We start from the raw sequence: 13,099 nt of genomic DNA, 5'->3' as shown, positions 1-13,099 counted from the left end.
CAAAACTGTATTCTACTTGATTTGAAAACTCCTCCCCCATAAAGTAACATATCTTGGCCAATAAGTATGTAACATACAAAATAAAACAACCCGTAATATCTTAATTTGATGTAGAATGCAGAGGACATGTAACTGTTTAGTTAAACTTGCATTCCAGGAATATTGTGCTCTAAAGATGACGTTAGTGGCTCGAGACTGTTTCGTCCTGAAACCCACACGCTTTGCGCCAGGGTGGTTTTGGCGTAACCTATGTGAGATTCTAAATAACGCATCCGAGATAGAAAACGTTATGAATATAGCCACGTTATAAACAACAAACTAACGCTGGTGATCCGTATGGAAACAGTGTTACTCGAAATGGTTAAAAGTTATATTAATTTGGTCATTCAGTGGCGTTTTACGGCCATATAACATAACTAACTAGCGGCTACTATTAGCCACAGTAGGCTAATCTTAAAGTCTTAAAGGGCTCGCGCCGCGTGAACTACAGTAATAATCAATGGGGGAAAAAACAATTTTTCACATGAGTGGGGCGTGTGCTAAACCCACCGTGACGTCACGATGTACCAAATATCCCATTCATTTGAGGGCACACAAAAAAGCAGTGTTCAACCCATAGAGGGAACTTATGCTGCTGAAAATGATACAAATGGTACAATGGTAACAGTTTGGTCTCAAATGTGGACATTTTGACCAGAATTCTTCACACACCACCCCCAAAGTCATATATATTGGTTAAAAGCTGAAAAAAAAGTGTTTTGGGGTTTAGTCCTGCTTTAAGTCTATTTAATTCTTTCAGGAAACAATTCACATTGTATTTTTTGGTCATTTTGTCTTTATTGGACAGGACAGTACGCAGACAGGAACAGCAGGGAGAGAAAGAGGGATGGCGTTATGACTCAAACCCGGGCCGGCCGCGGTGAGCCAACGGAGAGCCCCGTACTTGTTTTATTCATTTGTCATAACATTTTAATAAGAGCATGCCGTTTGAAAGCAGTCCCATTTGAAAAACTATTTCAGCAAAAAAAGCATTTACCTATATTATATAACATTTACCTATATTATTGTATTTATTGTATTTGAGAAGCCAGCGCCTTTCTGCAATTCATTCTCTATAGGGCAGATACCCCCAGGCTAACTTAGCCCCGTTTCACACTGGCAACGTTTAGCCCTGTGTTTAGATGGGAAGTCGGCGATAACCCTGTTCCAGAGCAGTGCCAGCTGGCCGGGGCTGAAGTCAGGGTTAGCCCACTTTGGAGTGGGCCAGGATTGTGCAAGTGTGAAAGCTTTCTTAGCCCCAGGCTAAGAGACTGACTTAAAGGAACACTCCGCCGATTTTCACTGGTGAATTATTTTGCACATAATCTCACGCATTATCCAAAAAACGTCAACAGTTTTGCAGACATTCATTTAGTTTGACAGTTATTGAGAGTTGATTTCAATTAAGTTGTGGACCAGTGATGTCATTTGTGCGTGAATGGCATCAGTGGTCCACAACTGAACTCAAATCAACTCTCAATAACTGTCAAACTAAATGAATGTCTGCAAAACTGTTGAAATTTTTCGGATATGTGTGAGATTATGTGCAAAGTTTGCCATTGAAAATGGGCGGAGTGTTTCTTTAACCCCGGCTAAGTGTAGTGTGAAAAGCCCTTATGGTAAGGGTCAGGGTTAGGGTTAGGGTTTCAAGGACCGCCACCTGGCATTTAAGCGCTCTTGGCGGCTAGTGTTTTTTTGGCGGAGCGCTCTGGGCGTCTCAGGCTGAAAGAAGTTGAGCGTTTGGAGGAAAAGCGCGCTGCACGTCAATATCAGACTCCTCCTCTTCTCCTACTAGGGGGATCTTCAAACTAAGCTGCTGCCAGAATTGCCAATAATCTGGCTTTCATGTTTACAGTGCGATCAATCAACAACGACAAACGGACGTTTGAGAGATCAGAGATCTGAAAAACACGTTCCCCAGTGGACACAGCCGCAAATAACACACGTTCACACAATATCACAGGTGTGATTTGATCATGCTCAAAAGACGCTTTGCAACAGCATGAATGGTAACTGTCCAGAATGGGACTATTCAGATGCCCAGCACATCTCTATTTATAACCAAAGGTTGTCAGATCATTTGGAATGCAATGAACAGTCAGCAGAGCAATAGACTACTTGCACAACTCCACTACTTCCTGAAATGAGTAGGGCATCTTAGGTTTCCTGTCCTACACTATTGGATGAACTGATTAATGTCAGGTGTGCCTGACTGCTGCAGTCACAACAACAGTGATCAGGCACACCTGACATGAATCAGTTCATCCAATAGTGTAGGACAGGAAACTAAGACGCCCTACTCGTTTCAGGAAGTAGTGGAGTTGTGTAAGTAGTCTATTTAGGATGACTGGAAGGATGATAAAACAGTAAAGGTAAGCCTGGACCTGGATATGCAAAGAACCACATACTGTGACAATATAACCAGCTTATGTTATATTCACAGTTATTGTTATTTTCTACTTATTTTTTTAAAGGGACACTCCACCGATTTTCAATGCTGATTTATTTTGCACAGAATCTCACACATATCTGAAAAGTGTAAACCGTTTTGCAGACAATCATGTAGTTTGACAGTTGTTGAGCGATGCTTTGAGTAAAGTTGTGGACCAGTGATGTCATTCATACACAAATTCAATCACTGGTCCACAACTTTACTCAAATCAATTCTCAATAACTGTCAGACTAAATGATTGTCTGCAAAATGGTTTACACTTTTCAGATATGTGTGAGATTCTGTGCAAAATAATTCAGCATTGAAAATTGGTGGAGTGTCCCTTTAAGGTATGTGAAAGACAAAGGTGGGCGCACTTCTGACACACATGCAGAATAAGGGAATGTAAGATTTGTCCCTGGCTGCGGAGTCGGACGAGGCTCAGAGAAACGTGGCATCTCTCAATTAGCCTCAACGCAAGACCCAACCTTCATTCTTCATTCTGAGTCTGGAAGTAGCACCCTGATATGGTGTTGCAGGCTCTGCTCAAATGGCTCTACATCTTCATACACGTGATGTAGCAATCCCAAATGCAATTCCGAGATATTGTGTCGTTTCCAATACCGAGCCAACGTGTAAACGTGCCAGAATCTGAATTTCTGTATTTTCCATTGAACATGGCCGTTGTTCTTCCGCTTCCCAGCAGGGAAACAGCGCCATCTCTGCAGTGTCTACGGGTGGAAACCCGTAATTACACGTCATCCGGAAGAACAGAAAATAGGGTCTAGACCTGGCTGTCATGGAGATCGGGGTGGCCCGTATGCATTGCGCTAAAGTAGAAAATATGACATCGTGGAACAAATTTATTGGAGCCATGCTTGGGGGCCATGGGCATCGCCATGACAGCTAGGCTCCGTTTATCTTTTCTTTGCTGTTGTGAGACAATTCGATGTGTGGGTTGGTGGATGGGGAGGGTCCTGCGGGGAGGGGAGTTATGTTTCCGAGTGTTTGTGTTTGTGCATCCATTTTGTATTTTGTCTGTTTTTTTGTAGATGTTTGTGCTTATGTTTTCCTTCTTGTATGTTAAAACATTTAAATCAATACAAAATCTGATAAAAAATACAGGACTTATTACCTGAGAGACAGACAGGTGGAATTATTACCTGACAGACAGCGAGAAATCTCCAACGTTCTTTTTGCTGGGTCGGGCCAGGAAGCTGCCATCCATGCCCCGGGCCTTCAACACCGCCTCAGCCTCCAGGCCCGAGATGTCTCTGTGGAACCACCTGGAACAACACACACACACACACACACACACACACACACACACACACACACACACACACACACACACACACACACACACACACACACACACACACACACACACACACACACACACACACACACACACACACACACACACACACACACCTCAATACACTCTGCACTTCAGTTGGAACCACAAATAATAGTCATAGTCACAAATAAAGGGTTTCATTCCAAAACGCTGTGTATCCATTTTGTTCTGAAATTGATCAGGTAATATTTGAAAAACACAGATCAATCTGTCCTCACAAAATGAACTACAGTGCACTCCTCTTATAGTGATGATCATCTTGGGACGGGTCAAATTGATCACTATAAGCGGATGATCATTTAACTGATTTTTTTCTTTTTCTTTATTTCTCATGCAGATTACCATCTAATTGACAGTATATGTCTCACATGAATACAGTACATATAAAGTAAAGTAATGTTATTGACTTTAAAAATCCATACAGTAAGTTAGGCCTCCAGCTGTTTCAAACACAGTGATCTCACGTAGACAGAGACGCCACCATCTCTCCATATACAGACAGACATGTGCCGAGTATCACTGTTGTATCTCGTTGGCTCATTTTTGGCAGTTTCTAAGTAAAATAAATAAACAAAATTACTGTAGTTTTAAACATTTTTTACATTGTTCTCAGGTGGGACAAGGCCCAAAATGATCACTGTAAGCGGAGTATTGATCACTATAAACAAATTATTCAAACAGCATGTGCATACTATAGGAATGATTCGGGACGAAGCTTTTTGATCAATATAAGCGGTTGATCACTATAACCGTGATCAGTATAAGCGGATTCCACTGTATTTCATAACAAATGGCTTAAGATGACTCCTAACCCATAATTACATTTGAGTCAATATGGGAGAATGGAGGTGATGTTTTTTTTTATGGTGGATCTCTCATTTTGGAATCAAAGTCTTCAAATGCAGACATACTTTTGTGCCGACCAATGGAAAAGAAGGAATACAACATTAATGTATCGACAAAACAATATTTTCTTTTCATGTTTTCCTGTGATCGCCACAATCTAACAGCGGGAATAATACAATACAATACAATCTTCAATGAAGGCTTTACTACAGGACTGGCAGGTGAACTGTGGTCTCACCAGTCCAGTTTCCTTAATGTATTCTGCTCAGGCCTTATCCTATATTGCCAACGAACATACCACTGGCTATAGAAGTATTACACTGATTTTCACATGGTGGTGTTAGATTACATGTTTTATGTATGTAAGTATGTATGTATGTACGTATGTATGTCTGTCTGCCTGTATGTTTGTATGTATGAATAACTACATTTAAAAAAAATTATAACTATATAGCTACATTATTGAATACTATGTATGGGATAGTGTATATATGACAACAATTATTGTCATATATATACATAATTGTTATGCATTACTATATGACTAGTGTTTTATGTATGTACAGTATGTGTATGTGTGTATGTATGTACATACTGTACAGTATACATGTATATATATATATGTGGATATTTCTATAGTATGTGTTGTTATACAAGTAGTATAAATATAATAATGTAGTATTGTGGAAAAGGGGTGGGGTGGGAGTTAATAAGTTATACTTCTTCTCACTCCTTTTCGAATATGTCTACGTTTGTTACCCCTTCAACTTTATTTCATAATACTATTTCAATCGACTTGTTAACGTGTGTAATTTTGAAGGCCCCGTATATTGTCTCTGTTTTGTTTACATACATATTCGAAATAAACATGACAAACAAACAAACAAAACAAAGTACAGAAACACAGGGAGAAGGAGGTGCTCGCTCAGCTGTTTCAATACAGAGATGCAAACGCATGGAGAGTGAAAAGGGTGACAGAGACCAGGGCAGACACAAGAAACCAGGGCAGACACAAAACCACTCACAAATCATTCACTTAAGTGCCCGATTTTGGGATCGAGACATCGTTAGTGGCACAAAGTCCATATGGGCAGTAAAAACACACACACACACACACACACACACCACGAATCACATGACAGAAGAGCAGAGCCGGACAATGCAATAGTAGCTGGAGGAAGACAGAGAAGGAGGAATGGAAACAGAGAAGTTCACGTTGCGCTCTACACGGAAGACAGATTACACCATGAGTTGACTAATGTGGGGGTGGTTAGTGTCCAGTGTTGAGGACTTGACTCACCGAACCATGTTGCCGTTCACTTCTCCTTCTTCTTCTGCCACCAAAGAGAAGGAGAGTGATGGGTGAGGAACACACACAGACTGAAGCATCCACAATATACTGTACTAGACTTGTAATGTCACACACAAACTCACTACCCCCTCCTGAACTCAACTGAACTCTTCCCCCCATAAAACTGGAACTAATATCTAATTTAATGCCTGTTTAACTGGGACTGTAAATTCATATAAATTCCCTGCACATATAATGCCTATTTAACTTAGCCTGTAAATTTGCATGTACATTCACTGTAAACTCTTATTTAACTCCGACTGTAACTTCATGTAAATCCACTGCCTATTTAACGTCTATTTAACTCAGTCTGTAAATCTCATGTAAATCCAACGTAAATTCATATTTATCACCCACAGAACACTTCACCACTCATGTACATATTGTATATATTTACTGGATTTGATTGCACTTGCAACTTTGCGATTGTCTTTAGTTATCTTCCTACATTCCTGCATACAGACACTAAGACAAATTCCTCGTATGTAACTTGCATACTGTGGCAATAAAAGTGATTCTGATTCTGATTCTGATGTCATAAATGACCAACCTAACTGCTATCGCCTCGCTACACACCAGTTTTCAATAGAACAGATGCATCACTTTCATGACACACTCTCTCTAACTCTAACCTCCCTCCATCCAACTCCCAATAACTCTCTCAACTCTATCACTTTGATGACATACAATTCAATTCAATTCAAAGAAGGTTTATTGGCGTGACCATAGTGATTTAAAGTGTTGCCAAAGCACATAGTACTACAAGTACTACAAATGGGAAAATACAGTTTTAAACATATACAGACAATAGAACACAGTGCTGTAACTTTAGAGTTCAACAGCAACCGATCAACCGTCAATAGAAGAACAAGAAGAAGAATATTGTATAATGGACAGTCTAAGTAGAACTCTAACATCCCTCCATCCAACTCCCAATAACTCGCACAACTCTTACCCTGATGAAGACTCTTTGAGTGGAAACGCGTTGGTGTCCCTGTAGAATAAAGTCTTTTTAATATAATTCAGAGTGCCTCGGATGTCTCATTTTGCTGCCTGCAACACCTGGGGAACTTCCTGCAACCACACTGGACAGCTACCTCTTTTTTTTTATCTTGTATCTATATATGCCCCATCCTGATCTTTACTCTGCTAACCTATATTGATGCCTTGACCCAATGCAGCACTCCCATTTGTATCTTTAACTCTCACAACTCTATCGCTCTTCCCAACACAGTCACAAAACATCCCCCCAAACTACCCGCTGCACTCTCCTCCCTTCCCCTCAACGCATTTCTCCATCCAATTCTCAATAGGAAAGCAGGTAAACACTTACGTCCTCAGCTGCCTTCTGAAACCAAGTGACACTTGCTGATAAGGCTGGGCTGTAGGTCTGTGCTCTCCTCTGTACTCTCTCCTCCCCTCTCTCTCTCTCTCTCTCTCTCTCTCTCTCTCTCTCTCTCTTCTTCTTCCTTCCTTTTTGCGGCTCCTTTCACAGAAAATAGTGAAAGCAGCAGACAGACGGCAACAAAAATAGCTGACAGGCCGGAATTCCTCCGACAGATCAACCGTTTTTTAACAGCCGCAGTAGTTTAAAAAAAACAAAAACAAAGACTTCATATGCAAGAATAGAATAGCCGGTGAGTCGCTCGCTGACGCTCCATCTGGGGTTTTGTGCGCCGTCTGTGAACTGGCAGCGAAACTGCAAGAGACGAGTATTATGAATTCTGAGTGACGGCACCTTTCCAGTTGGAAAAAATAAGTAATGCCACGCTGGTGACAAGGGTCAAAAAAATACAAATCGCATCCACGAAATCTGCTGCTTCAGCTTGTCGTGCCTCTGCCAACGAGCCCACACTGTTTCTCATTCATCTGTTCGACGCAATGCCTTTTCCCCTCTGCCCACCTGTCAGCCTATTCCCCTTCTCTGTTTTCTGTTTGCTCTTTACTTCCAGGTGTGTATCTGCGTGTGTGTATTTACGTGCGCCTGTGTGTATGTGCAACACGCACAAAGGTCAGAGTTACAGTACACTTCCTTATTTGCAGTAGAACCTTCCCCCCTCTACACTGTCTCTCTCTCTCTCTCTGTGTGTGTGTGTGTGTGTGTGTGTCGCTTTCATGTTGTAAACCATCTGCAACTGCGATCTCATTCCATATGGCGCGCGCGCACACACACACAGGCACGCGCACACACACACACACACACACACACACACAACTGAAGCAAAAACTATAGGAAACCACCAACAAAGGACAAGGTGTCCATGGAACATTTGCTCTGTCATGTCTTGCAACGTTACCTTGCTCCACAAGACGTGTGTTAGAGCCGTGTAAGTGACACGCAGGCCCGGTTTTACAGGGGTGCAAAAGCACGCATTGCACCCTTATTTTAATTGTCTGCATGCTCAGTTGAAAAGAGTGGTGTTTTTTTTGTTTTTTTTATTAAATGCTGCAGCTGCACACTTACTGTTTAAACTTGAATTCTAATTGTTGTTTTTCTTTTTTCTTTGATGTGAATTTATGGCTTTTTGGCACCTACATGTGCCAACCTTTTAAGGTTGAGATAATTGTATTATCATTATATGGCCCAAATATTTCAGTAACGCACTTGAAACACTTGAAATATTCTTGCTTGGCTGGTATCATTCTACTTGAAATGATGGTCAAATGCATTATTTTTTAGTAAAATAACATGTCAAATTTTTCGATCGGCCCATGCATGTGCATGTGCTACATGACATGTTATTACAAACAACAAACAAGGGCTATTTGCATTTGGCTTGCAAATCAAGTCCCCTAAGTGACACGTGCTATGAAAGGCTACATTTGAATCATTGGAACGCATGTAAAAACACACCCATTATTTCCCCCAAAACCAACAACACATTCTAATCATGGTGAATCACTACATTTTGTATAGTATTGGTGCAGATGTGAAATGGTAACACAAACATTTGACCAACATTATGACAAGACACAACGTATTTAGGAACCACGTTGTTTTTAAACCACGACATTTTAGCTTCCATAACACTTGTTTTTATTATTATTTTTAAATGACTGGACTTTTTAAATAGGCACTACATTTTATAAACACTGCTTTGTCTGATTTGTCTGTTTTTATTGTATGTATTAATGTATGTGACCTATGTGTGTTTCTAATGTGGAAATGTATTCTTGAGCTGCACTTTATGGAGCCTGTCAAAGGAGAATTTCTGTCAATGTGTGACAGACAATAAAGCTATCTTGAATCTGAATCTATAAATTCAACGCAGTATTTGAATAGTCGAGGAAGAGGGTAAGAAAGTGGGAAGGAACATTATCTGCTACTTCCCCTCAAGACACACACACACACACACACACACGCACGCGCGCGCACACACACATACAGTACACACACACACGCGCACACACACACACGTGCGCACACACACACAGCACAGCAGGTGTTTGTTAGGCACAGGGTCGTGGTGGTTAATGCCAGCTGACGCAGCATAGGTTGAGGCCACGTCTCGTCATAGACGCTGGGTTAGCTGGCTCAGCCTGGCTGGGGGCGGGGTCAGGGTGGGGTAAAAACGCCCGTTCTATCCATTCAGCAAAGTTAGAATTTAGCTGCTAGCCCAGACCAGGCAGACACGATCGGGGATTTAACCACCGCAGTAAACGCACATCTGAGCAGACGTCTTGTGTTCTGCTCTAGAACCCCCAAACCTGCATGTAGTTTAGAGCCGCAGCACCGTCTTTTGGTGAGTCAGCCCATGAGATATATGGGCGGTTTTACCCCACTCACTCAGATGTTGTTTAAACACAAGCCAACACTTAATTTGTTCTACTTGTACTTTTTCTATATATTGTTCCTAATGTATCTATTACAGTCCTACCTATCATACTAGGAACAGAAGGACCATAAACCAGGGTCTGTACCTGGTTCCTCATTGTTGAACCAACTGCAGGTCATTTTGGCTAGCTTTTACTTCTGAGGTTTGACGCTATTAGGCTAACAGACCTCTTAGCCTTCTGTTTCGATTTTCTCGATATAAAGATTTTTTTATACAGAGTGTGATAACAAAGAATTGGGGTATTTCTCGACTGTAAGCCATACATTTTTTTTTATGTTTTTCTATGATAAATGTAGGTATTTTTCATTAGCCTATATTTTCAATGTATTTTTCTATGAAAAGAATGTGATCTATAGATGCGACACTCTTTGGTGCAACAGTGCTATTGTTTGTGTTCTTTCTCCTAACTGTGGTGCATAGTACCTAGCACAAGTTACACTGCTGATTGTAATCTCCTTCATTGATTTATTGAATGATTGAATGCATTTCTTTTTCTTCCCCCCCCCCCCCGATTTTTATCTCATTTTTATCCCCCATTAGTGCTAATTTATATTTATCCTGGTTGCTACTCCACCCTCTGCCGATCTGGGGAGAGCCGAAAACTGGCTCCATGCTTCCTCCGAGACATGGGCAGTTAGCCAGCCGCTTCTTTTCACCTGACAGAGGAAGCTTCACCGGTAGGACATAGCACGTGGGAGGATCACGCTATTCCAACCAGTTCCCCTCCCTCCGAACAGGCGCCCTTAACGACCAGAGGAGGCACCACATCAGCGACCAGGATATTGCATGTCTTGGTGAAGGGGTTCCTATATGTCTCGATGCCAGCGAAAAACTTTAATAGGTCGGTGTGAACGCAGCTTAAGTGGAGTATTTATCACTACTGTATAAGCAAATTATTCAAACAGCATGTGCATACTGTAGGAATGATTCTGGACAAAGCTTTTCGATCAATATAAGCGGTTGATAACTATAACCGTGATCAGTATAAGCGGATTCCACTGTTCTAAAAGATTGTTGGTTTACATGAGTGATTGTGTAGATCCGCCATTCCCAACTCGTGGGCCGCAAAAGTATCTTAAGTGGGTCATCAAATCATTTGCAAAACATTACAATCTTCTGGGTATTTTTGTTATTATTATTATTATTAAGATAATGCATTTCTCCATTGTTGAATGATACATGTATTTAATTTGTAATCAATTACTTGTTAATTAGCCTATTGCAGACAGCCCCTCACTTTTAGTTTCTGGTGGGTGCTGATGGACAGCTCCTTTCATCGTTCAAATAAAAAGTGCTGAGAATTTTTGAGATTTTCAAGTGGACCTTGACTCGTAAACGGTTGGGAACCGCTGGTGTAGATGAAATACCGGATTATGTATGAAAATCAAACAAGTATTGAAACGAGTATTTGAATTCATGCGTATTCCTAACCTTGAAAACAGAACAGCTAGAATTAAGCATTTTCCAAACGTTCAAGATTTTGTACGAACCCTGTAAATTGCTCTGAATAGGAGTGTCTGCTAAATGTAAAATGTAGGCGGACATATACAAGAAACTCACCTACAGGACATTGCAGGAACTCTTTCACTCTGCACTCAAGGGACTCGGGGATCGCCGTCAGTCTGGTCTCTCTCCACCAGGAGCAAACGAGCTGAAGCCAGTCTCTTCTTCTGTGGTGCCGTCTGATATGAGGTCACAACCTCTATTTCCAAGCAGATAAGAAACTTGCAGAGCTGAGTTATATCAAAATCAGGTCATGCACTTTTGAAGCTAAGTGTCGCCTACTCTCCTTGTTCCCCACTCTACTTGCTCCCAGTCTGGCTCATATTTAGCCTTTCCTTCTCTGTCATGATAACATACCAGGCTTCATTACCAGCCCAGCCTCTTCTCCCACCCTGTAATTGACTCCACTTTTCTTAATGAGCCAACGATCTACTATAGAGACAGTCCGCATGTCTGGGAACGCCCATACAGGCTCTAGGAATGACCCACAATAGACGCTGGGTTAGCCTGGGGGCGGGGTCAGGGTGGGGTAAATTCCCCCGTTCTATCCATTCAGCAAAGTTAGAATTCAGCTGACGATCGGGGATTTAACCACCGCAGTAAACGCACATCTGAGCAGACGTCTTGTGTTCTGCTCTAGAACCCCCAAACCTGTAGTTTAGAGGCGCACAGCACCGTCTTTTGGTGAGTCAGCCCATGAGATATATGGGCGGTTTTACCCCACTCGCGCGCCAGCCGTTTAACATTTTGTGGGCGTTCCCACACATGCGGACTGTCTATGACGAGACGTGGCCTCAACCTATATCCCAAGAGAAAATAACCCTGCTCCTGTCCCCTTCTCTCTCTGCTCTTCCATAGATATGGGCTCTTCCTTTAGCTTGTACATCTTTGTAGCACAGTGTTATACAAACTTTGGCTCGGGACACAATTTGGGCCACGGACCCGTGGGGGGTGGGTCACCAACTGGTCGTCATGGCAACTCATTACCATGTGTTCTTTTGTGAGTTTGGGTCCCAGGGTGACAATTTTTCTTTTATCTTCTTTTTCAATTTGATCTTTTGGGTCCAAAAATGAAAAAGGTGGGAACCCCTGCTCTAGCAAATCAAAATTTGTTTCCATGTAAATTCCATCTCCGGTAGCGCTGTCGCCTCACAGCTAGAAGGTCCTGCGTTCGATTCTCGCCTGGGACGCTGGAGTTGTGACCCCCCATATCTTCAGTGCCTACTGCCCAGGTGGGCTATCTCGTCGAAAGGGCCTTTCTGTGTGGAGTTTGCATGTTCTCCCCGTACCCCCCAGGGGGTTCCTCCGTACATAACCCCCCACTAAAAACACGCAGAAGATCGGCATCCGACCAGTGACGACAACATCTGAAAGTTGGTCCCCGGGCGCTGGAAAGAAAAAGCGACCACTGCTCCTGGCCTGCCCCCCGGAGGAAAGGACAAGCCTGGATGGGTTAAATGCAGAGGACACTTTTCACCGGCCACCGTCAGCATGAGTGTGTTGTGGCCGCATGCATGTGTTGTGGTGTTCGTGTGACAATAAAAGACGGGCTTGTCCGTCTGAAATCGTGTTTTTACGTTACTCTCTGCAAGTTATTTTTTGTTTGTATAACTTAACTTTCTCTGGCAGCTATCAATCTATGCCAGTAAGCACAACTTAATGTCTAAGCTACATAATAATGCTTCCCCAAATCCTCCTAAAAATGCACTCACTGTGGCTCATTTCTCACCTTT

General features: G+C 42.1%; 1 protein-coding gene across 1 annotated transcript in view; it reads right to left on the bottom strand.

Moving 5' to 3' along the window:
- ptpn6 (protein tyrosine phosphatase non-receptor type 6) overlaps nucleotides 1-7,905 on the bottom strand; it is a 32,304-nt gene extending 24,399 nt beyond the window's left edge. Inside the window, exons 1-4 of the mRNA XM_083661437.1 lie at nucleotides 7,361-7,905; nucleotides 6,983-7,021; nucleotides 5,977-6,010; nucleotides 3,634-3,756 (exon numbers count right to left, since the gene is read on the bottom strand). Of these exons, the coding sequence (XP_083517563.1) occupies nucleotides 3,634-3,756; nucleotides 5,977-5,984 (131 nt within the window). The 5' untranslated portion in view covers nucleotides 5,985-6,010; nucleotides 6,983-7,021; nucleotides 7,361-7,905. The remainder of the gene's footprint in view (nucleotides 1-3,633; nucleotides 3,757-5,976; nucleotides 6,011-6,982; nucleotides 7,022-7,360) is intronic.
- Nucleotides 7,906-13,099: the final 5,194 nt, after the last annotated feature.

Source organism: Poromitra crassiceps (assembly GCF_964638095.1).
Source record: "Poromitra crassiceps genome assembly, chromosome: 26".
In the NCBI taxonomy this organism is placed as follows: Eukaryota; Metazoa; Chordata; class Actinopteri; order Beryciformes; family Melamphaidae; genus Poromitra; species Poromitra crassiceps.
This window is presented reverse-complemented; position numbering and strand designations above follow the sequence as displayed.